Source organism: Tripterygium wilfordii, chromosome 16 (assembly GCF_013401445.1).
Source record: "Tripterygium wilfordii isolate XIE 37 chromosome 16, ASM1340144v1, whole genome shotgun sequence".
NCBI lineage: Eukaryota > Viridiplantae > Streptophyta > Magnoliopsida > Celastrales > Celastraceae > Tripterygium > Tripterygium wilfordii.
The window spans coordinates 671,929-695,609 of record NC_052247.1 but is presented as its reverse complement, the minus strand read 5'-3'; the positions used below and the strand labels follow the sequence as shown (position 1 = coordinate 695,609).

The window sequence follows — 23,681 nt, the reverse complement described above, 5'->3', positions numbered from 1 at the left end:
TTGCGAGTACCACCCCCACTTTTAACTGTGATAATCCACCTCCGGCTGTTAAGCTCTCAAGTGCCACCATGGTCTCGTTTATGTCTCAGTTGTACACCAGAAGGTGATCTAGACTCATGAGATCATTATTGTAATGCTTGTGAAACTGAAAGACATCTCAAGAACTGGGTCGACAACTGTGGGCTGTGACTAATGTAGTGGTTCCTTATGAGATTTGTTGAGGCTAGAAGATGTAAAAACTATAGTTAAACAAACCATGGCGATGAATGCTATAGTCGGAAGGAAAACTATTGTTTACGAGAACAACTCGACCTGCCCATCTCGCTATAGTCGGAAGGAAAACTATTGTTTACGAGAACAACTCGACCTGCCCATCTCGCTGCTCATGGACGCCGATGACATAGAAGCAGCAAAAGAAAAGAGAGCAAGAAACACCTTGCCTCAACAGCTACAACACTACGCAAAATGTGACAACAGTAGAGGCAAAATAATCTGATAATATCTAGAATGCCGAGCTTGGGAGAGGAAACTAGCAAAGTTTTCATCTGTAAAAGGGCAGATATACATTCAACAAAGGCACAAACTTTCGGTACAGGCATTCTAATCTAAGACCCTAACACAAAATTGGGCGATGGCCACAACAAGATTGGCATACCAAATGGTGAAAAGTTGCTTTGAAGACGAGTTACAATTCAAGTGAAGAAAATGCAAGCCAGTTTTCGATTCGAATAAAAACTGCTCTAGGATAGATTAAATATCTGTGCTGGCCAAGTGAACTTCCGACCACTAGAACCAACTGCAGTAGTTTCCAATGAAATGTCAATGCTGCGGTACTGAACAGCACGGGCAATGCTGATGCGCAGATGGATCTTGGCAGCAGGACAATCAGCAATGCCAACTTTTGAAAATTTATCAGCACTCGGTTTTTCAAGTGCTATGGCTATCGGTTCATGAAAGGTAAGGACGGTCTGTGACCAGTGAGTCTTGGGAGTGTATGGTGATGTAGATAAAACAGCTGGCATTTCTTTGCAAAACCTGCTGGTGAAACCAGTCTCAAACCACAAGACCACCCCATAACACCAGGTTGTATCGGATTGGAGCTGAGAGGAGTCACTTGCTGGACTTGTCATCTTTGGTTCCAGCTCAATGCTTGTTGTAAAATCCACCTCATCAGGCTTCATTGTCGTCAAGTCGAAGGTCTGAAAGGAGGGTGAAGGAAGCAGATGTTACACAATCAATCTTCATTGTTAGATAATCAAAATACAGATTCCCAGTCAACTTTGACATGCATAACACACTTGATTATAAATTTATAATGACATGTTCCTACGCACTTCTCTTTTAGCTCTGAAAGTTAATACCTAATAGTGAAAACTAAAATGCCCAAAATCCCAACCATAATATTGAAAGCCCCTAGCTTATTCCATTAAGAAAGAGAGGATCCCTTGACTTAAAGGGACAATCCATCATGAAGGTCATTAGCTCTATTGCCATGTGTTCAGAAAAGATGATCCCTCAGAGCCTAAGATTTTCCAGGAGATTCAAATTCCGACTTCCCTTGCCAACAGATGCTTCACCCGTTACAAGTTCAAGATAGAGGGAAACAAAATTTGAAACAAGAGTCAAGGATCTAGCTAATAATAATATATATTATTGTCATAGTTTACTTAAAAAGCGATAAGTACTCAAGTAATATCACAATAATAGAACCATTTTTGAATGCTGTTTAACAGCACATGTATCGTAGAAGTTGAAAATAAAGTGGACTAAAACAAAATGGAGTCCACCTATACCTGGAGAACCACAGCATCAGTTACCAAATCACGATCATCCACAACATCAACAATAGGAATCTTAGCAGCATCTTGCACAAGTTCCTTCCCAATACAAGACATGTTGAAACTATATACATTTTCCCAAAATGGAAGACTGGTACCACCTCTTCCAAATCCCACAACAAACTGCAAAAGACGTGAGGTGAGATTAGGGGAGGGAAATCATGACCATGAATCAGCAAAAGAAAAAACTTCCAAGAAAGAAAAGCACTCACCATTGTTGCTGTATCAGGGAGGATGGCACCTCCAGGCTTTAGCCACCGATCTCGTGCAAAGAGCACTGAGTTGAGCATGGACTCATAGAGTAAGCAATATCCCATCCATTCGCTTACTAATACATCTATGCTATTAGGTTGAATTTGTATGGATTTATGGAGATCTTCAGCCATACTATGAACCACCTCTAACACCCCAGTGCTCTGGTTACTGTCTGTAGATTGGGACCGCCAAAAACCATTGTCTTTTGCAATCTGCAACATGACATGGCAGAGCAATGGGTGGAAAATTATTAAACAGAACAAATTGACCTATATAACTACTAGAAGAGCTCACCTGAGTAGCTACTGCCGCCATCTTCTCACTAGCTTCAACTGCAATGACTCTTGAAGCCCCTGCTTGGGCTGCAAAAAGACTATCACGGACAAGGCAATAAGTAAAAACAATATCCCATTGAGCAACATTCAGTCGGAAAATGTTATGCAAGAAATTGACTAATGCACTTATATATTACTGACACACGGATACTGGTCACTCTAATCACTGAAAGGATAATGATATAGAAATTTAACTAGGTAATGCATCATTTATCTATATCCGGGGGATGCTTGGTTCCAAGTATTTTACAGACCATGAATCCCACTAGAATCATGTTGGCAAAGATTGCCCAACAAGGTTCCACCATGTGGCAGTGTAACCCTGACTACCAACGCACTTGTGAAGTACATATATGGAAACTAATATTTTTCTCATGTGTGGCATTTCACTTCTCTTTTATTTTCAAATGTTGCCCAAGAGACAACTAGAAGTTCACAACTAAGAAATTAAGACATTTTCATGGAGCACATTTTTTCACAGGTGAAATTTCCAGTTGATAATTTCAAGAAAGTTCACTTAATGGAAACATTGCCAAAGATAATTCCATCAAAGAATTAATTGCGTACTGGATAAATATACAGGCACGTATTGTTTTTCAAAAAAAAAAACTAGTTTCTCTAATAAAAAGAAACCCCTTATGACCATCTCACCTGAGTATGCCAGTGCCACAACCTAGATCCATCACTACTGCACCATTCAACAGAGAAGGATTTTTCAAAATAGCTTGCCCATAAGCATCCATTCTTACCTGCATAAGCAGCATAATAAGAGTATATAAGTCTGACCGGTACAAGAAACTTGAGAACCATGTTAACACTACAACAAAATACCTTATCGCTTATCATCTCTCTGTGGATACCAAATGAACTATATGCCCCGAAATAATTTTCATTAACGTTCTTGATATCCTTTTCAGCAAGATTCACAAGAGATCCTCTGGGCAGCATATCTTTCGAATCAGACAACCCTGCGCATTCTTTCATATCCCCATCGCTTTTCGAAGAACATGCCATGTCCAAGTGCCCATTAGAAGCAAAAGCAACTTCTGCATTCCCATTGTCATCCAGGGAACCAGAACTTGTGGTCAATTCTTTCCCAGTATTCTCAACATCAATGCGGATCTCCTCAAAAATTTTCATATGGCTCATAAGTTCCTCTTTATAGCCAATTGTGTTCGAGTCATCTTCACCTCCTTCACATTCCCCAAAACTATACAAAAGAGCATCATCTAGCAAGAAAGGTTTTAGATATTTATCATCCTCCAAGCAAAGCTTGATATTGTTTAAGTTTCCAGCTTCATGTAAATGATTTAGCAGATCTTGGTTGTCAAGACATACGTGACTACAACTCCAACATCTTATACCTTTCACCTAGCAACCAAAAGTAAACAACAGATGAAGCGAAAAAAAGAAAAAGAAATCAAAGCCATGAACTTTCACTTTGCCATTGAATTCCAATTTTTCCAAACTTAACTTGAATTTCAGGAATGATGGTAAACTGTGTTTATCAGGGAGCTCCTCTATACATGGTTTTTCCTTTCTGATTGATACACAAGATAATCATTATAAAGTGAACTAACCAGAACCACTTAAATTGGTAACAAGAAAGATTGTTAACATTCCATTGCTCTGCTTCCTGACAACCGTTACAGCCTAACTTTTCTTGTCAAGACTCAAGTTTCCTACAAAGTTATCATCGAATTCAAGTTCATTTCTACATCTAGCATTCGAGTTTGATGTAAATTATACATAGAAAACAAAATCAAAGCCATTTTTCTGCTGTTTACCTCAGACCGCACATAGTTGATGAGCTTTAACGAACCATAGAAATCCAAACTTAAGGCATTCCTAATAGCATAAAAATCAAAGTGGTGGCATCCACGGCAGTGCTCGAATAGTACGTCGCAGGATGCGTGCCTAGCGTCACAGAACAAACACACAAGATCATCAAAGCTAGAATCTCCTTCTTCTTCTTCATTATCCATCCAATCTTCCCACTCTTCACTACCCCCTCCTCCTCCTTCTTCGAATTCATTTTCAGATTCTTCTGGTGGAGGTTGTAGTGCGCGTGTCTCGTGATTCTTTGTGCTCGCCATGAGTCTCGTCGGTGCAAATGGGGACGAAGCAGGTTAAAGTTAAACCCTACTGAAACCCTCAAACCATGAAACTAGCTTATGTTCAGCTGATAAGAATGTAAGTTGGGCCCTTTAAAATTCTCAATATGAGCCCATCAGCCATGCTAGCGTGGCCTAACAATTAAATGGGCTCATTGTGAAGGTAATATCCCCCATGGGCTTGGGCCCAAATACAGACGGTGGTCTAAAATTCTCAATATGAGCCCATCAGCCATGCTATCCAGGCCTGACCGCCTGACAGTTAAATAGGCTCATTGTTACGCTAGCTGGTATCCCGAATGGGCCTTTGGCCCAGCTATAGACCCTGGTATATGGCCCAGCTGTAGAGCTAGCAGGTATATTTAGACGGCGTTGGGCCACCGTCTCTCCTCGCTCCGTCGAACGTGACTATCTGATCGGCCCTCTGGTACGGCCGGCGACGGTTTTGTTTTTCGTCGCTGTAATCGTTTCTTCAATAGGTAATCGTTCAATCGTTGATCCTTTCTTGTTCCTCTCACTCGCATACATTTTTTTAATTTCTCCTCCCACTCCAACCATATGTGTCGAGTAATTACGATGCCTGGTTTGTGTCAGAATTTGGAACTTCCACTGGTTAGGGCTGCGTAGTTTGTCAAAATTGTTTTTGCGTGTCACGCTGAATCGCTCGCATGGTATCTGTAGGAACTGAGTCTCAGTTCATCCAAAGCATTTGTGCTATTGTGGTAAAGGGTCACTGGGAATGTCTGTTGAAACCCAAATTTGGTTCCTTTCTCTCGTCGAGAAACATTCAACAGCTATTACTGCAACTTTCATTATATAATTGCGGTCCTTCTATTTCTTGGTCGTTCTTTAAATGGTCTGAATCTTCAATACCCAATTACAAGCACTCTTTGCAATCCACATGGACCATGGTTCACATTCTCACAGACTACAAGCACTTCAAAACTGCACAGGATTTGCTTGAAAAGATTGCCTATAAGGATTTTTTGTCGTCGCCATCAGTTTTGCGTGCTTTACTGAGGACCCATTTTGACCCAGATGTGAATTCTCAGGTTTTGAGTTGGCTTGTGATATTTTACGCCAATTCCAAGATGACCCAGGAGGCCATTCAAGTGTTTGAGCACATGAGAGGTCATGGATTTAGTCTGCATTTGCATGCATGTACTGTATTGTTGAATTCTTTGGTGAAAGAGAGGCTAACTGATACAGTGTGGAAAATTCATAAGCAGATGGTTAGAGCTGGGATTGTTGCCAATATTCATGTATATAATGTGTTGATTCATGCTTGTTGCAAGTCTGGTGATGTGGAGAAGGCAGAAAAGTTGCTGAGTGAGATGGAGTTGAATGGTGTTTTTCCTGATCTTTTTACCTACAATACACTGATTTCATTGTATTGTAAAAAGGGTATGCATTATGAAGCTTTGTGTGTTCAGGATAGGATGGAAAGGGGAGGAATCAGTCCTGATATTGTTACTTATAATGCACTTATTTATGGGTTTTGTAAAGAAGGTAGAATGAGAGAGGCTGTAAGGCTTCTTAAGGAAATTAAAGGCGCTGAACCAAATCATGTGACTTACACTACTGTGATTGATGGCTATTGTAGAGCGAATGATCTAGATGAGGCTTTAAGATTGCGTGAGTTGATGGAGGCCAAGGGATTGTCTCCAGGGGTTGTTACATACAACACAATCCTTCGCAAGTTGTGTGCAGAAAGCAGGATAAAGGATGCAAATAAACTTTTGAATGAGATGAGTGGAAAGAACATTGAACCAGATAACATTACATGTAACACATTAATTAATGCTTATTGCAAGATTGGAGATATGCGATCTGCACTTAAAGTGAAGAACAAGATGTTGCAGGCTGGATTGAAGTTTGACCAATTTACTTACAAGGCACTAATTCATGGGTTCTGCAAGGTGCGGGAGATGGAGAGTGCCAAAGAGATCTTGTATGACATGCTCAGTGCAGGACTTTCTCCTAGTTATTGCACCTATTCATGGATTGTCGATGGCTACTGCAATCAAGACAATAAAGAGGCCATTGTTGGAATCCCTAATGACTTTGTGACCAGAGGACTTTGCATCGATCTCTCAGTGTACAGGGCACTAATAAGGAGGTTATGTAAAAGGGAGAAGACTGATTGTGCACAAAGAATATTCAGTATCATGCAGGAGAAAGGTTTATCAGGAGATAGTATTATATACACTAGTCTGGCACTTGCTTACTGGAAGGCAGGGAATGCAAATGCTGCTTCAGATATGTTTGATGAAATGTACAAGAGAAGGTTGATGATTAATCTCAAAATTTATAGTTCTTTTAATGCCTCTTATGCTGGAGACAATGTACTAGATATCTTCTGGAATCATGCCACTGAAAGACGAATCATGTCAAAAAGTTTATTAAAGGAAGTGCACAGATGATTTCATGCTCATATGGAACCTTGGAATTGATAAAGTCTTGCTGGCTTGAAGTCCTCTATTGCTTGGAAGTACAAATTCGAAAATTTCCCCCCTTTCATGGCATGCATGGACTAAAACAGCCTATCTCTGGATCTAGCTGCCTCAACTTTAATCACCTCATCCAGGAAGCAGATTTTGTGCTGCTCATCTGTCATTATAGAAACTGGGCTGAAGAAAGAATAAATCAATTCCGTAATTGATGAGACGAAGCTGGATGCCTCTAATGTCGGGAAAACTGAGAGGAGCCAGATATTGCAGCCTATCATCGTTGTAAGTGGCTTTATCTTGTTTAGGCCAGGGACCATCTGGATCCCTCTGTTTGTCTTTCAGTGGTATTGGAGGCAAACAACTGATGTCAAAGACTCTACTCTGAATTTGTCTCATACTAAAGTTTTTCATAGGCCAAAAAACTGGGGGAATAAACAGCTTAAAACTCTATTCATTGCAAGTATGTTCTCCTTGTCCGTTTAAGATTGTTATGTATATATATATGCCTGTGTATATTTATAGTCTTTGCCACTGGAACTTATATATCCTTTGGTTTTTGTTTTCTTGTGTTCTTGATTCAGGAGAAAATCAAATCCATCTTTTGGCTACTGTTGATTCTGCACTTCTCCTTATCCTGATTCATGTTATGGTGCATCTAGCTCTCAGGAATGGGTGATCTAATGAACTAAAATGGTGAGGAGAATAGTGTCTAAATAACAGTAAATGTTATTTGTGATCTTTTTTGCTCACAATATCTATAAGTTGTGCAAGTATTTCTTTGTCTTGTTTGAGGAAAAGATTGTCAAAGAGTTCCCATTGATTATTGGCACATGCCCTTGTAGTCAAACGGAACTTGCTAACAATTTTCCATTACTGGGTCCCCTGTAAAGTTATTATTCATAGAGACTAGAATAGCAATTTTCTATGGGCATGAGTCATGACTATTGACTATGAGATAACTCATCCTCTCATTGCAGCCTCAATAAAGCTCATTGGCATTGTTGATGAAGGCTCATTGGCAACACACACGAGAGACTTGAACTTGTGAGCATTGCGATTTGCGAACTCGGAACTCCAATTGCTCGATTAAAGCTCGATTCGAGTGTAGTCTTACCTAAAATTTAGATAAGCCAAAACTCATGATTCTTTCATATTAAATGTAATGTTTTTTTTAGTAATCGGGAATGAAAATCATACAACTTGTTCTTTGAACATTTGATTTGATATGAGTCCAAACAAGATAACTCGGATTGATCTTGTTACGCTTGATATGAGTCTAAACAAGATAACTCGGATTGATCTCGTTACGCATTACAACAAAGATAATATGAAAGTATCCTGACCACGTATGCAACAACTATTTCATTCCTAATCTACAGAGACTTTACAAGAAGTCACCATAGGCTGCGCACATGCTTCAAATCACTCCTTTCAGTTACACTGAATATGATTAATAGTCACTTTCAAATACTATAAATCATGCACACACACACACAAGAGATTGCGGGTCTTCCAAGTATTTTTTCTTTTCAAAACAGAAACTTCCATTTCTCTACTTTCTTCTCACCTTCCATTTCCCCTTTCATTACCATTTTTTTTCCTCTCACTTCTTCTTCCAAGAAACTCACCTTGTCCCCAAGATTCAACTTCCCTACCCCCTTTATATATAACTTACCTAAATTGGGTTGTCAAGATACCAAACAAGAAAGAAAAGAAAAGAAAAAGGGTTTTTTTTTGGGTTATAATGGATGTGCAAAATGTGCAAAGCAAGAGAGAATTAGTGAGAAGAAGAGGAAGTAGTAATAACAAGAAGGCACTCAAGGTTGTTTACATATCAAGCCCTATGAAGGTTAAGACGTGCGCCTCCAAATTTAGGGCTCTTGTGCAAGAACTCACCGGAAAAGACTCCGACACCGCGCGTATGATGGAAGTAAATGGCGGCGAGTATTCTCCGACTGTTTCAGAGCAAAGTCCGGTTGATGACCGGGGAACGTGGTCGGGGAAGGAGGAGTTGTTGCCGGTGGATTCCGTGTTTGGGGAGAGATATGAAGATCATAACTTTCTTGTGCCTCAAATGAATGAGAGCTTCTATGGGATGCTCCCATCAAATTTGTTCGTTGAGAATTCTCAATTTGATGCACTTAGATGCTTTGGTGGTCCATAAGCTTTGTGTTGATTCATTGATCTCTTGAGCTCATATGAGCTAGCTTTAGTCATATTTTTGTAGTTCCTTTGTAATTATTCAAACTATAATTGGTTTTTTTTAATTATAGTGTTGGTTATTGAAAATGCATTTAATCTCCTTTGATTTTTTTTTTAAATATCGTTGAGAAATATGTTTTTCATTGGAATCGAACATTTGACACATATATATCTAACCCAACTGATTGTTAACCGAACCATCTCTCGTTGGTCTCCTTTGATTTCGATTTTTTATTGTTATGGCTAAGATATTTTAAACCAACAAATGTTAAAATATCTTTTACATGTCATTATCTAATATTAATGTGGCTAACCATATATAATCGTGGCACATTTTAAGCAATAATGTTGAAGAGATCCTTATATGTCAAAACATCACATATAATAACATCAATCATATTCACTATTTCTTGCATTTTGAATAAATATCTAGACCAGACAATTTTTTCAATAGATTAGGACATGTTAGAATGAAAATGTTCACATATCGCTAAGAGAATATCAAGTGTTGTGATTTATAAGTCAAGCCCGCCAACACCTCAACACTTCAGGAAACAATATTTTAAATGGTTTGGGCCAAACTTCAATCTCACATCCTTCTTCTACTTCTTATCCCTCACAATTTCTTCAAATTGTAACATGAACCATAGTATAGTATCGATCCTGTATAAATCTCTACCTATTTGGATCACATATCGGTCCTTTCGGATGTCCTTATGCATATACCATCTACAAGGTGAGAAGTACCACATGGATCATAACCCGAATAGTCACGTGTTGGGTCTCGCATAACCAAGCTCCACATCGCTTGGAGAGTACCGATGTGATTTATAAGTTAAGCTCCAACACCCTAACACTCGAGGACCCTATTTATAAGAAAAAAAGTCTTGTGGGCCTTAAGCCCAAAACAAACAATATCTCAAATGGTTTGAGCCAACTTCGATCTTCCTTCCTTCTTCTACTTCTCATATCTCTCAATTTCTTCAAATTATAACATAGCGAAACTAGTCACGTTGTATCCATGCATGTATTTCATGATGAGGCTAAACTGAATTGATTGTACTTAATGGGCCAGGCCCTTTTCTTTACCTTCAGTGTTCCACAAATAATTGTAATTAAAGTTTCATGAAACTAGCATATTGGGTTAGGTGGGGCAATGGGCGAAGACAATGGGCGAAGACAAAGCCCATAAAATGTTTTGCCAATGCTTTGTCCAAAACTCTTGGATATGTTGGGTTAGGTGGGGCAATGAGCCCATGATCACTTTTTTTTTTTTTTTTTTTCTCTTCCTTTGAACATAAAGACCAGAATAGTTCTTCTTAATTTAGTCAATTTAGGTGAGCAGCATGTATGAATCGAATCAAAGACAACACATGTTCAATAAACACAGTCAATACCACCAAAACCTTGAGTGCAACCAAGCCTAAACACACAAGTATAAGCAAGTGTTAGAAATCTACTCCCAAACACATTAATGATATTGTTCGCACTTTATGACTAAACGGTTTTTATTTTTGTGGGTCATTGGTATTGATTTTAGGCCAAAAAAATACGTTGGTGCATGAGAAGTGTAAGAAGTTTACTTATATACTACCCACTTGGGTTATGCAGATCTAAGGTGGTTATTAATCTTGACAGCAAATAATGCAAGCACTTAGGCGCAATGAGGAAGCCAAACCGAGTTTGGGTCTAAATATTGAAGTTTACTTGTTCAGACCTTAACTCGGATTAAATTATTATTCGATTTATTTATTTTGATTTAAACCAATCCAGATTTGATCATTTAAATACGTGAGTACGTCTGAAATCCAATAAAAATTAAAAGCCGGATATGTAATTGTCCGATACAGAACCGATTCAGAACTGATTTTTTTTGACACCGCTATACCTAAGAAAAGGAAGAGATGCGCATTGAAAACAAGACAACCAACTCAGAAACTGAATCATTTTTGTTTTTCCCAAAAGACCCCTCTCTCCTCCCCTAACAAGTAACAACCATCTGCCACTAGAAAACATCTTCTTTAGCTCCTACTGCGTTCCCTGATCTCTCTAAACCCTCTTCGATTCGCTCTCTATTTACTAATGGATCTACTGAATTTTCCTCTCCTGTGATCTTCTAGCGTTCAATTGTAGTTTCGATTGGTGAATTCTATCTGTTAATATTTTCGTCTGTCATCTTCCGGGGAAGTTGTTTGTTCGGGTGTGAGAAAATGAAGGTGCCGTGTTGTTCTGTGTGCCAAACGCGGTACAACGAGGAGGAGAGGACTCCGCTGCTGCTCCAATGCGGGCACGGGTTCTGCAGGGAGTGTCTTTCGAGGATGTTCTCTACCTCGCAGGATACGACACTTCCTTGCCCACGGTGTCGCCACGATTCAGTGGTTGGGAACTCGGTGCAGTATTTGCGCAAGAACTATGCTGTGCTCGCTCTTGTACACTCCAACGCCGCCGCTGCAGCGAATCTCGATTGCGATTATACTGATGATGACGAGGATGGTGAGGGCGATGATGATCAGGAGGATGGGGAAATTAATGGATACGGTGATCTGGGGCGGCAAAGCCGTGGGTTTCATGCTTCGAGTTCAGGGGCTGCGTGCGGGCCTGTGCTTGAGCTCGGGACACACCAAGAGGTGAAGCTGGTAAGGAAGATTGGAGAAGGAAGACGAGCGGGAGTAGAGACGTGGGCTGCAGTGATCGGTGGGGCCCATGGTCGGTGCAGGCACCGTGTAGCTGTGAAAAAAGTGCCATTGAGTGAGGGGATGGAGGTGGATTGGGTGCAAGGGCAGCTGGATAAATTGCGGCGCGCTACAATGTGGTGCAGAAATGTGTGCACTTTTCACGGGGCTGTGAGGATGGATGGGAGTTTGGGGCTTGTAATGGACAGTTGTTATGGATCTGTCCAGTCTGAGATGCAGCGCAATGAAGGGAGGCTCACCCTGGAGCAGATTCTAAGGTTCTGTTAAATTTTCGTCTTCATTGTTCAATGTTTAATGCGTTTTGACAAATTTGAAATTGGTACGTGGTTTTGTATCCATTAAGCTTTATAATGGTTACTTTGTGCATATGGTGTTACCGTGTAGCCAAATTAAGTGCTAAATATGCTATGTGCATTGGCTTGGTTTTTTATTTATTATACGTGAATTGGATAACATTACCACTGGGCAAGGGTATTGATCCATTGAGTAATTGTTTTGTTTATCAAAATCATTGTTGAGGTGACAATTTCCTGTTTTTTCTGAAAATTAAACAACTAGCATGCCTAGCGCTTCATTGCCAGAGTTAAGTGTTAACAATTGGAAATGGAAAGAAAAATATCTTTTGTTTTTTAGGTTTTACCTATAGATGCATGTGCTTCTTTTATTCTTTTTCTTGTAAAAGTCCAAAGTCAGCATAACAAATGCTTATGCATACATGCATAGATTTGTTGTGATTGATTAGGAGTGTCGGCTTCAAGTTCCGTTTAATAGAAGATCAGTACATGATCAATTCATTGCCATTAACCATGGACAAATTCTGGCAGATATAATTCTTGGTTAATTTATTTGTATAGTTTCCCTATGATGTCTATGTGTTCATGCGTAAATGCTTTGACCTAAGTTAGATTGGACAAGTCATGCCATGTGTAGAATTTCTTAATGTTTCAAATAATGTCTGTTCCAAAGCACTGTTGAGAATATTGTTAATTCATAAATTATTTACTAGCAAACAGAAAGTTCTTTGGTATGATGTTTCTGAATGTCACGTGGAGAAGCAATGGATGGATTTTGTTCAAACAACTCTCATATGTGATATAGTTTCCAGGAAGAGTGTATGAGGAACTTGTCAATCTGCTCATAGCTTCTGAATACTTAAATTCGTCCCAACATTGTAGTGCCGCCTTGAATTGACAAAAGAGAAAAAACTATGTTGTGCCTGGATACGCTGAATATTTACTTTGGAGTTACATATCACAATATTCCAAGTGGAGCATTGGAGTTATCAATTTATACTTGACATTTATTTGTACTTAGTCATTAGAATGGTGATTAATTCTATTCAAAAAAAAAAAGAATGGTGAATTAATTCTAGCCACCGATAAACTGTACTCCCTCTACCTTTGTGGGCTTAATTTCAGAGTGTCGAAGCTTTTATGAATTATTAAATTGAATTGCCAAAATAGTAATCAAACTCGCATATCCTGCCAGATAATACAATTCGTGACTCATCTCTTACGTTTCTTCCTTAAATTCCTAAGTCGCTCTAATGATGAATGGTTACACTAAAGCATCAATTTACAGTATTCTGTAGAGTTTGGTGAGGGAATTATTTCATGTTTATATCAGCTCTATCTATTAGGAATCTGATTTCTTGGGCAGTGCAAATGATGTGACATTTAGTTAGCAAACAAGGCTTTCATAATTAAAATGATCAAGCATGCAAGTGACACGAGCATTTGTCTTTTGATGTAAAATATGATAGCCTGATATGTTTAGAATAACATTTCTACTGGAGATGGTCATTCTTTTCTGTTCTTTAGGCTATTCTTTAGTGTTTTGTATGCAGGGAAATGAATGGTTTGATGTGGTTCACAAAATGCTGAACTTTATATGAGAGTAAAATGAAGGGCAAGGAGTATCGCTCATAAAAAGGGAAAAAAGGAAGAAGAAAAAAAAAGCCTAGAAAACACGTGGTACCGACTCCGAGATTTATAATAATGCAAATGCAGTTGGATATTTCTTTGACAAGTTAAAATTGCAGTGGAAATTTGTGTGTATTGTGTAGTATGTGCCAAAGAAAGCGCTTAAGTTATTCACATCATTTTTGCTATTTTCATCTTAAAATTCACCAAGTGTTAGCTTGATAAGTAGATTAATTTCCAAAATGGTCGAAATTTTTTCCTTTTCTGCTTATCAAATATTTCATTGGGGTAGCTATTCAAATCATCTTGATTGTATCACCTAGATGGAATTTGCATTATCGCCAATAGAGGTTCATTGGGCGAGCACTCTTCAAGTTTTTGGTTTAGTAGGAAAGCAAATGTGAATATACTTGCCAATTTAAACCTGGCTCAAAATTATTAGCTGGCATGTTTCTTGTCGTGATGTGATGATTGTTGCCAATTGTAGATATGGGGCAGACGTTGCAAGGGGGGTTGCTGAACTCCATGCAGCAGGTGTTGTTTGTATGAATATAAAACCGTCCAATCTTCTTTTGGATGCAAGTGGTTGTGCAGTGGTCTCTGATTACGGAATTGCTGCAATCCTGAAAAAACCTGCCTGCCGAAAAGCTGAAGCACAATGTGAGTCTGCGAAAATTCATTCGTGTATGGACTGTACAATGCTCAGTCCACATTACACTGCTCCAGAGGCATGGGAACCAGTGAAGAAGTCATTGAATCTATTCTGGGATGACGCCATCGGTATATCTGTTGAGTCAGATGCCTGGAGTTTTGGTTGTACATTGGTGGAGATGTGTACAGGCTTTGTTCCGTACGTGAAGTACCTAATATGTTATTTTGAATTATTTTCTCCTTCTTTTGATATTTCTTGTTCATTCCATACTTGCTAAGTAGCATGAGTCATGCAGGTGGGCTGGTTTGAGTGCAGAAGAAATTTATCGAGCTGTTGTCAAGGCTAAAAAACAACTTCCCCAGTATACAAGTGTAGTAGGTGTTGGGATCCCTAGGGAATTGTGGAAGATGATTGGTGACTGCCTGCAGTTCAGGCCATCAAGAAGACCGACCTTCAGTTCAATGTTGGCAATATTTCTTCGTAACTTGCAGGAACTCCCACGTAGCCCCCCTGCGAGTCCTGATAAGTATGAATTTTAAAGCTTATTAAAGTCTTCTCTTCAGTGTTATTCTTTTCTTTGAAGTTTGCCAGATTGGATCTGAGTTGGTTGTAGTTGAACCAAGATAAAAGCAAATGCTATGTTGTTATATAAAGTTGTGTGTGGGTGTGTGCGAGAGAGAGACAGAGTGATCATGAGATTAAATTTCAACATCTGGTCTGTTTGAGTGCAGTGGTTTTGCGAAAAATGCTGGATCAAATGTGACAGAATCATCTCTCGCGCCTGATTTTGATGTTTTACAGAGCAATCCGAATCATCTACATCGACTTGTGTCTGAAGGGGATGTGTGCAGTGTTAGGTTAGTGTTACTCAATTCAATTTTTTTTTTGTTTCAGTCTTCTTTTTGGCTTACCTTAGGCTTTGTATTCTATCTTCTTTGCTTTGTTTGTCTATTCAGGGATATACTGGCAAAGGCGGCATCAGGAAATGGTAGTGTCTCAATTTCTATGCTATTAGAAGCACAGAATACTGATGGCCAAACGGCTCTCCACTTGGCTTGCAGACGTGGTAGTGCAGAACTAGTTGGGGCAATATTAGAGTATGCAGAGGCAAATGTAGATATTCTGGATAAAGATGGAGATCCTCCTCTTGTTTTTGCTTTAGCAGCTGGCTCGCCGGATTGTGTTCGTGCTCTAATTGAGAAAGGGGCTAATGTTAGATCTAGGTTGAGGGAAGGCTTTGGCCCATCTGTTGCCCATGTCTGTGCCTACCATGGCCAGCCTGATTGTATGCGAGTAGGTTTTCATTTCATCCGATGTAGTATATGATTTCTCTGTTTGTTATATACTTCCTGTTCAAATGAATTTATATTATGAACAGGAGTTGCTTTTGGCTGGAGCTGATCCCAATGCAGTGGATGATGAAGGTGAATCCGTACTCCACAGAGCTGTGGCGAAGAAGTATACTGATTGTGCTATTGTCATATTGGAAAATGGTGGCTGTAGGTCAATGGCTATTCTAAATTCAAAAAATCTGACGTAAGTAGAGAGTCTTTCTGCTTTCATTTCCTTTGGCCAGTACTAATGCTTTATTGGGGAAAAAAGATTGAAGGTGAAAACTTTTCTCAGGGAGCTGTGGAGCATTTTGTAAAATAAACTGTATATTCAATTACATACGATTAATGCAGTAGAAGATAAAAAGAACAATAAAAATTACAAAAAATGGAAAAAGAAAAAGAGAGAGAGAATTGTATGTCTCTACACTGGCATGACTTGCACATTGCATACCTTTTTTATAATAAAATTTACTTCTACCCTCAATCAAAGCAAAATTTTGAAATATAGAGTCTATAATAGCCATACTTCCTTTTTTCCCCCCTAATTTCTATTTCATATGTTCCATACTTCCTATGTGACAGACCATTACACTTGTGCGTTGCGACATGGAATGTGCCCGTTGTAAGAAGTTGGGTGGAGGTTGCATCCCCAAAAGAGATAGCCTATACCATTGATATACCAAGCTCAGCTGGCACTGCATTATGTATGGCTGCTGCTCTAAAGAAGGATCATGAAACTGGTAATGGCAAGATCAAGAAGTATCCAACTTTTCTTAATGAAATTTCCACCAAAGGAAAATTTTGTTTTTTTTATTTGGTAGATTTCTAGTTATTATTTGACTTTCAATTGATGCTCATATAATTTCAGAGTATATGCTCACCAGAAAATGACACTGGGTGCAAGAGGGAGAAGTGGTTGAATGTGTTGGCTTTGTGAGTTTTTTTTTGGTTGGTGCAGAATTTTCAATGTAAGAAATATACATGGGGACAGAACACCTTCTCACCAATTTGGGGGTTTGGCTCTGAAAAGCTGAATATCTCTTCAACTCTACTTTTTTAGGTCCTTTCTTTTCTGAATAATCTTCCCCATTGAACCCATTACCACTCTCATCCCCGGAACATTCTGGGAAATAGGTTTAGTGTGGAAAGGAGATGCATAAGCTCAAGCATTGGCCAAGGCTTTGAATTTTAGTTCCTACGCTACCCCCCTGCTTGGATAACAGCAAGTCAGCAAGAGTAGTGGGCTTGTGATATCCAATTCGAAACATTCCCCTAAGCCCTAGATTCAGTTTCTGAGGAAGGGGATAGGGATACGGATTGATCCATTGTTGTATGCTCTACTTCTTAGTTAATGGTTGTGTCGTCAGTAATTTTAATTTGTTCTTATCTTTTTCGAATCATGTTATGTGGAGGGTTCAGGTATGCTCGTCTCTCATTTGTTATAGGTGGCTGGTTTGTGCAATAATTTTCTTTTCTTTTTCATTATACTTTTTTATTTTTAACCAACAATTAGAATTTCTTCTTGTTGCGTACTTTGCTGTTTCTTTTAATTAGAAATATGATAATATCTGAATATTGTTAATTTGATCCGTTTGAGTTGAGTTTATGTACTTTGTGGTCTATTCATACCCTATACTTGTTCTAGAGGGAAGAGAATTGGTCCGCTTGTTGCTTGATGCTGGAGCAGATCCAACAGCCCAAGATGCTCAACATGGGCGAACAGCTTTGCATGCGGCTGCTATGGCTAATGATGTGGAGTTGGTTAAAGTAAGTTCTATAGCTTCCCTACAACTTGATATGAGTGCTTAGCCATTTTTTTTGGTGTAGCTCCTGCATTATGTGAATTTGGTGGAGATGCTGTTTGCTTAATTGCAATTCCTTCTCGCTGTTCTTGTTATTTAACTAGTTAAATGTCATTTGCAAAATATTGAATAGATAATTCTTGATGCTGGAGTGGACGTGAACATCAGGAATGTGCGCAAGACAATATCACTTCATGTAGCATTGGCTAGAGGGGCCAATTCATGTGTGGGGTTGCTTTTATCTGCTGGGGCAGATTATAATTTGCAGGTTATTTTTCCGATTGCCTTACTTTACTCTTGATGAAATTTGCGCTAATTTACCTGCCATGATATTACAGTATTCCGCTCATTACAAGTGATTACAAATGTTTGCTTGCTTTTATCACATATGACTATTCTCTAAAACATTGTTTTAGCTAGTAAGGGGATGGGTTTGTATATTTTTTTGCTCTCAAGTGCAAGGCATGTGATTGAACATAATTAAATATATAAAGCAACCATGAGATCATATCCGTAACAATGAATGCATAAAACTAACAAACTTACAAATGTGTTTGTCAACGCAAATCGATGTCAGTAAGAGTCAAGACTCTTACAAACTTGCTTAGTTTGTTCACTGTATATGGAAATGGAAAATAAATATTTTCAGGAGATGTGATTCAGTTTTTCTACCCGCAATCTACTGTTAATGTTTGTTGATCTATCAAGCTTGTTGCAACTCTCTTACCCTTTAATCTGAGTTTTTATTGCTCCTATTGGTTTCTACTCATAATCAATTTAGGCACTTTTTTCCTTCTCCTAATCCACGTATGGGCAATGTCTGTGCTTGTTAGCAGGATGATGATGGTGACAATGCTTTCCATATTGCAGCAGATGCAGCAAAAATGATTCGCGAAAATCTAGAATGGCTCATTGTTATGCTTAAAAATCCTGATGCTGCGGTTGAAGTTAGAAATAACAGGTAATTATGATTTAGTACCTTACCTTTTTGGAGTTTTGATATTCATTCTCCTGGGTTCTCGTGTACAGTGTACTGTCTTTTGGACTCTGGGTCTGGTGTCTGCAGAAGCTGCTTGTGAAGTAATATAGATGCTGTGATGTAGTTATTGATCCCTGCCTTATCACTAACTTGATTTTGCATATGTTGGTTGACAGCGGTAAGACACTATGTGACTTTTTGGATGCGCTTCCCCGGGAATGGATTTCTGAAGATCTGATGGAGGCACTTACAGATAGGGGAGTGTATCTGTCTCCAACAATGTAAGGAAAAATTTTCATATCATCATACTGATAGAATTTGTTGTAAGAGGTTGATGATAATTTTGCTTCATAAATGGGTCACAATCTTTGGTATGTCTCATCCTATTCAGATTTGAAGCGGGGGATTGGGTTAAGTTCAAAAGAACTGTCACAAATCCTACGTATGGTTGGCAAGGTGCGAACCATAGAAGTGTGGGCTTTGTGCAAAGTGTTTTTGACAAGGAAAATCTCATTGTCTCCTTTTGTTCTGGAGAGGCTCGTGTATTGACAGATGAAGTTTTAAAGGTGATTCCGTTGGACAGGGGACATTATGTCCAGCTTAAACCTGATGTCAAAGAGGCAAGGTTTGTTTCCAAGCGTTGCTAGTTTTTTTTTTGGGTATGGGTTTAGCTATTGCATGTGTGATCTTCATGTTGCAATGGTGGTTGCCTCTTGGTTTAGTATCAAAATGCCTTAACTTGCACTTAAAGCTCTAATTTTTATGAGATTGGGACAGTGAATAACTTCCTTATCCACACAGCCTTTGCTGGAAGGGGACGAAAGTGAATCATTAGTTCCAATTAACAGAGTATATCAGAAAATCATCTACTTATTTCCGCCAACTTGATGCATATTTTCAACAGAGTAAAAAAGCATCTTTCTTTTGACATAAGTGAAAGTGAAAGCTGTGCCCAGTTAAGGGCTACTCTCTCTCTCAATGCATACACACACGAAGACACGTACTTGTATAGATGTCTATATTTATGGTTCTATATGTATTATCTACCTATATTTAGATCTAAGCATATTAAACTTCAGTGGGCCCCTATCAGAGATAAGAGTGCTTAGACTACCATATTTGAGCTTCTTCAAGTTCACACCCTCCATTTCCTTTCTGTCTTGCTTTCTTCTACTTTTACTCTGGATTTCTCATTATGAGAATGAGTAATTTCTGTCCGTGGTTTTCTACAACTGTAGCTTCTCCTGACACTTGTATCTGCAATTTCTAAAAATGCTATGGGTCTGCTTGTGAATGAAAAAGATATGTGCTTTCCGTGGTAATGGAACTATAGACATGATGATTCCCTAAAATCTTATTTGCAGGCTTAATGACATAATGTGTGTGCAAAGGAACCCTTTAATTTTATTGACCAATACAAATACATTTCTTTCTATTGATTAATTTGATTGATAAAAGTGCCCTGGAGTATGGTGGGGGTAAAGTAGTATGGATGGGTTGTAGATTCAGATCTCACCATCCAGCAAACAAATTGTATCATTGAGAACAAAGATGGATATATTTTAATTTTCAAAGCGGGGAATAGTGGACATGGAGCATGCCAAATGCTATTGGGGAGAAGCACCTGACGTATAAAAAAGATATGGGCCAACTAGGTTACTGTAATTTGCTTAGTACTACAGTTATTTATCATGAGGCACTAAGTTACTTAAATCTAGCAGCTTTTAATGGTATTTTAGTGTTAACATGGTTACAATTTCCTGGCTATTAGTAAAATATGCTGAGCAATCTTCATTTGTTATCAGGTTTGGTTGGCGTGGTCCGTCACGAGACAGCATTGGTACCGTCTTATGTGTTGATGACGAAGGGATCTTGCGTGTTGGATTTCCGGGTGCATCTCGTGGATGGAAAGCTGATCCTGCGGAAATGGACAGGGTCGAAGAATTCAAAGTTGGAGATTGGGTTCGAATTCGCCCTACTCTTACAACTGCAAAGCATGGATTTGGACATGCAACACCCGGGAGCATTGGTATAGTGTATTGCATAAGACCAGATGGTAGTCTGTTGCTAGAGTTGAGCTATCTTCCAAATCCATGGCATTGCGAACCTGAGGAGGTTGAGCATGTTACCCCGTTAAGGGTATGAGAAGATTTTTCGTATAATGACTTCTGAATTTACTTTTTAATTTTTGTTGAAGTTTTCAGTTTTGTTCACTTGAGAAAACGTTGGAGGGAACACTAATTTGCATCTCAATTGTACAGATTGGTGACAAGGTATGTGTGAAGCGATCTGTTGCTGAACCTAGATATGCTTGGGGTGGTGAGACTCATTATAGTGTTGGACGCATCAGCGAGATAGAGAATGATGGGCTCCTAATTATTGAAATTCCTAATCGACCTATACCATGGCAGGCCGATCCAACTGACATGGAAAAAGTTGAAGATTTCAAGGTAATATTCGACTTTTTCCTAGTTTCATGTGTAAGATCCATCATATCTGTTGTGAGAACTGAGAACTTGTTTATTGTTTTTCTGAGTATATGTTTGATCTGCCACGAATAGGTTGGGGATTGGGTTAAAGTGAAAACTTCAGTATCTTCTCCAAAATACGGATGGGAGGACATTACACGGAACAGTATTGGGGTGATTCATAGCTTGGAGGAGGATGGTGATATGGGTGTTGCCTTTTGTTTCAGAAGCAAACCTTTTAGTTGTTCTGTGACTGATGTGGAAAAGGTACCTCCTTTTGAAGTTGGACAAGAGATTCATGTAATGTCATCTATCACACAGCCACGACTTGGATGGTCAAATGAAAGTCCAGCATCTGTTGGAAAAATTGTGAGAATTGACATGGATGGAGCTTTGAATGTAAGTATCTTGACCTTGATACTTAATTTGTTTTCTTTCTCTTTCTTCTATTGATGGACTGACAGATGTGGGGAACTGTCATGAAAATGGATTACGACAAGGCACTTGACCATGTCAGATGGTAGCCACATTCATTAAATTTGCAAAGCTTGTTTCAATTTCAATCTCCCTCTCTCTCTCTCTCTCGCACATTAATATGTTCTTTTATGATTATTATTATTATTAATGGTGTGGGAGGGGACTCGACTAGAATCTGGGACATTACCCTGGTTCAAGTCCTTAAGGAGTAGGCTATCACTAGGCCAAGAAATCCTGGTTAATGTGATACCAGCACCATGTAATTGGATTGGACGGTTTACTTTTAGTGCTATCACTGTACTAGGAAAATTCATATTTATGCCTACCATTGAAGAATAACCTCCATTTATTTCTTTTGCGTACTTGGTTAATTATTGATCAGCCACTTTCTGGGGTATTTTTATAGGTCAGCGTTACTGGAAGAGACAGCTTGTGGAAGGTGTCTCCTGGAGATGCGGAAAGGCTTTCGGGTTTTGAAGTTGGTGATTGGGTACGTTCAAAACCAAGCCTAGGAACTAGACCAAGTTATGACTGGAATACTGTTGGCAAAGAAAGCTTAGCGGTAGTGCAAAGTGTACAAGACACTTGTTATCTAGAGTTGGCTTGCTGTTTCCGCAAAGGGAGGTGGATTACTCATTACACAGACGTTGAGAAAGTTCCATGTTTTAAGGTTGGGCAGCATGTTCGGTTTCGAGCAGGACTGGTTGAGCCACGGTGGGGCTGGAGAGGGGCGCAGCTTGATTCACGAGGCATTGTAACTAGTGTTCATGCGGATGGAGAAGTAAGAGTTGCATTCTCTGGTTTGTCAGGGTTTTGGAGAGGTGATCCTACAGATCTTGAAGTAGAGCAGACGTTTGAAGTGGGAGAATGGGTAAGACTGAGAGTAAATGCTCATAATTGGAAATCCATTGGACCCGGTAGCATCGGTGTTGTTCAAGGAATAGGGTACCAAGGAGATGCATGGGATGGAACCACTTTTGTTGCTTTTTCTGGGGAGCAAGAAAAATGGGTGGGACCAACATCTGATCTTGAAAGAGTTGACAAGCTCATGGTTGGGCAGAAGGTTAGGGTCAAACTGTCTGTGGAGCAGCCACGATTTGGGTGGTCAGGTCATAGCCATGAAAGCGTTGGAACCATATCAGCAATTGATGCTGATGGAAAGATGAGAATATATACGCCGGTTGGTTCCAAAATGTGGATGCTTGATCCATCAGAAGTTGAAGTGGTTCAGGAAGAAGAAATCTCCATTGGAGACTGGGTTAGGGTTAAGGCATCCGTTTCAGCCCCAACATATCAGTGGGGAGAGGTGAGCCATTCAAGCATTGGGGTGGTGCACCGAATGGAAGGTGGGGAACTATGGGTGGCATTCTGCTTCATGGACAGGCTATGGCTTTGCAAAGCATTGGAAATGGAACGAGTTAGGGCATTCAAAATAGGGGACAAAGTGAAAATTAGAGAAGGGCTGGTGTCACCTCGATGGGGGTGGGGAATGGAGACTCATGCAAGCAAGGGGTATGTGGTGGGTGTAGATGCAAACGGAAAGTTAAGAATTAAGTTTCAGTGGAGAGAAGGGAGGCCTTGGATTGGAGACCCTGCTGATATTGTTCTTGATGAGAGCTAATCCTGCATAATCCCGCATGACAGACTTCATGAGGCTCTTGTTTGTGCTGTATGCTCCCTTAGCTGTGGAGTCTACTGCTTGGGTCGATAAGACAAGCAAGGGGTTTCTGCTGCAATATATGCCCACATTTACTCGGCAGTATATCCCCGATTTCAGAGCGCCACCAGGAAATTGTGGTTGTTAATAAGCAGTACAGACGATACAGCAAATATGGGGAAGCGCGGGAGGATCAAACTGTCGTTGCCTTGCTACTATACGGGGAGACAACAGAGCAGCCGATGGTATGTCATAGATAACACTGGTTGTTGACAAGATTTTGAGGTATGTATCTATGCATTGTGTCATTTACTTGCTCTTTGTACAAAATCAGACGCCACATAATCTTGTGAGTTGTAATTTTTCTGGCCTTCACAGCTCTCAAAAGGCAGGTTCTCTTTGGCCTCGGCACTTTCTTTTCATTAAGTATATAATTCACCTTTGAGCACACCAAAAACTTGTCATGATTTACTTTTACCGTTTGATTTGATCTCCAATTGAAT

General features: G+C 39.5%; 4 protein-coding genes across 6 annotated transcripts; 3 read left to right on the top strand and 1 right to left on the bottom strand.

Moving 5' to 3' along the window:
• Window positions 1-447: 447 nt before the first annotated feature.
• LOC119981366 (probable protein arginine N-methyltransferase 3) lies at window positions 448-4,593 on the bottom strand. The gene is made up of 7 exons (XM_038824455.1): window positions 4,216-4,593; window positions 3,260-3,799; window positions 3,080-3,177; window positions 2,388-2,466; window positions 2,051-2,305; window positions 1,794-1,961; window positions 448-1,199 (listed from the first exon to the last, which is right to left on the bottom strand). Exons 1-7 carry the CDS (start codon window positions 4,522-4,524, stop codon window positions 741-743), a joined length of 1,908 nt encoding a protein of 635 aa, XP_038680383.1. The 5' UTR covers window positions 4,525-4,593; the 3' UTR covers window positions 448-740.
• A 319-nt stretch (window positions 4,594-4,912) lies between these two features.
• On the top strand, window positions 4,913-8,196 carry LOC119981367 (pentatricopeptide repeat-containing protein At5g38730). Of its 3 annotated transcripts, none has more exons than XM_038824459.1 (3): window positions 4,913-5,021; window positions 5,137-7,452; window positions 7,574-7,963. In XM_038824459.1, exon 2 carries the CDS (start codon window positions 5,211-5,213, stop codon window positions 6,963-6,965), a length of 1,755 nt encoding a protein of 584 aa, XP_038680387.1. In that variant the 5' UTR covers window positions 4,913-5,021; window positions 5,137-5,210; the 3' UTR covers window positions 6,966-7,452; window positions 7,574-7,963. The 3 variants fall into 3 exon arrangements, with proteins under 3 accessions (XP_038680387.1, XP_038680386.1, XP_038680384.1); XM_038824458.1 differs by adding an exon at window positions 7,970-8,196 and having other exon boundaries at window positions 4,927-7,452; window positions 7,574-7,685; XM_038824456.1 differs by having other exon boundaries at window positions 4,927-7,452.
• Window positions 8,197-8,499: 303 nt separating this feature from the next.
• LOC119981368 (sigma factor binding protein 2, chloroplastic-like) lies at window positions 8,500-9,294 on the top strand. Its single transcript, XM_038824460.1, has one exon. The coding sequence runs from the start codon at window positions 8,737-8,739 to the stop codon at window positions 9,154-9,156; it is 420 nt and encodes a 139-aa protein (XP_038680388.1). The 5' UTR covers window positions 8,500-8,736; the 3' UTR covers window positions 9,157-9,294.
• A 1,834-nt stretch (window positions 9,295-11,128) lies between these two features.
• Window positions 11,129-23,626, top strand: LOC119980583 (E3 ubiquitin-protein ligase KEG-like). The gene is made up of 16 exons (XM_038823340.1): window positions 11,129-12,144; window positions 14,297-14,659; window positions 14,757-14,987; window positions 15,193-15,318; window positions 15,418-15,754; window positions 15,840-15,997; window positions 16,378-16,535; window positions 17,441-17,562; window positions 17,731-17,865; window positions 18,434-18,558; window positions 18,753-18,857; window positions 18,968-19,201; window positions 20,382-20,715; window positions 20,838-21,026; window positions 21,138-21,443; window positions 21,928-23,626. The coding sequence occupies exons 1-16, from the start codon at window positions 11,405-11,407 to the stop codon at window positions 23,140-23,142; spliced, it is 4,878 nt and encodes a 1,625-aa protein (XP_038679268.1). The 5' UTR covers window positions 11,129-11,404; the 3' UTR covers window positions 23,143-23,626.
• The last annotated feature ends 55 nt before the right edge of the window (window positions 23,627-23,681 follow it).

Coding starts and splice junctions, on each gene's coding strand:
- LOC119981366 (XM_038824455.1), bottom strand. CDS start 4,524: ATGGCGAGCACAAAGAATCACGAGACACGCGCACTACAACCTCCACCA. Junction 2,467..3,079: donor TGTGGCACTGGCATACTCAG/GTGAGATGGTCA, acceptor TGTCCGTGATAG/TCTTTTTGCAGCCCAAGCAG. Junction 2,306..2,387: donor TGGCGGCAGTAGCTACTCAG/GTGAGCTCTTCT, acceptor GTCATGTTGCAG/ATTGCAAAAGACAATGGTTT.
- LOC119981367 (XM_038824458.1), top strand. CDS start 5,211: ATGGTATCTGTAGGAACTGAGTCTCAGTTCATCCAAAGCATTTGTGCT.
- LOC119980583 (XM_038823340.1), top strand. CDS start 11,405: ATGAAGGTGCCGTGTTGTTCTGTGTGCCAAACGCGGTACAACGAGGAG. Junction 17,866..18,433: donor GGGCAGATTATAATTTGCAG/GTTATTTTTCCG, acceptor GCTTGTTAGCAG/GATGATGATGGTGACAATGC. Junction 19,202..20,381: donor CCTGATGTCAAAGAGGCAAG/GTTTGTTTCCAA, acceptor ATTTGTTATCAG/GTTTGGTTGGCGTGGTCCGT.
- LOC119981368 (XM_038824460.1), top strand. CDS start 8,737: ATGGATGTGCAAAATGTGCAAAGCAAGAGAGAATTAGTGAGAAGAAGA.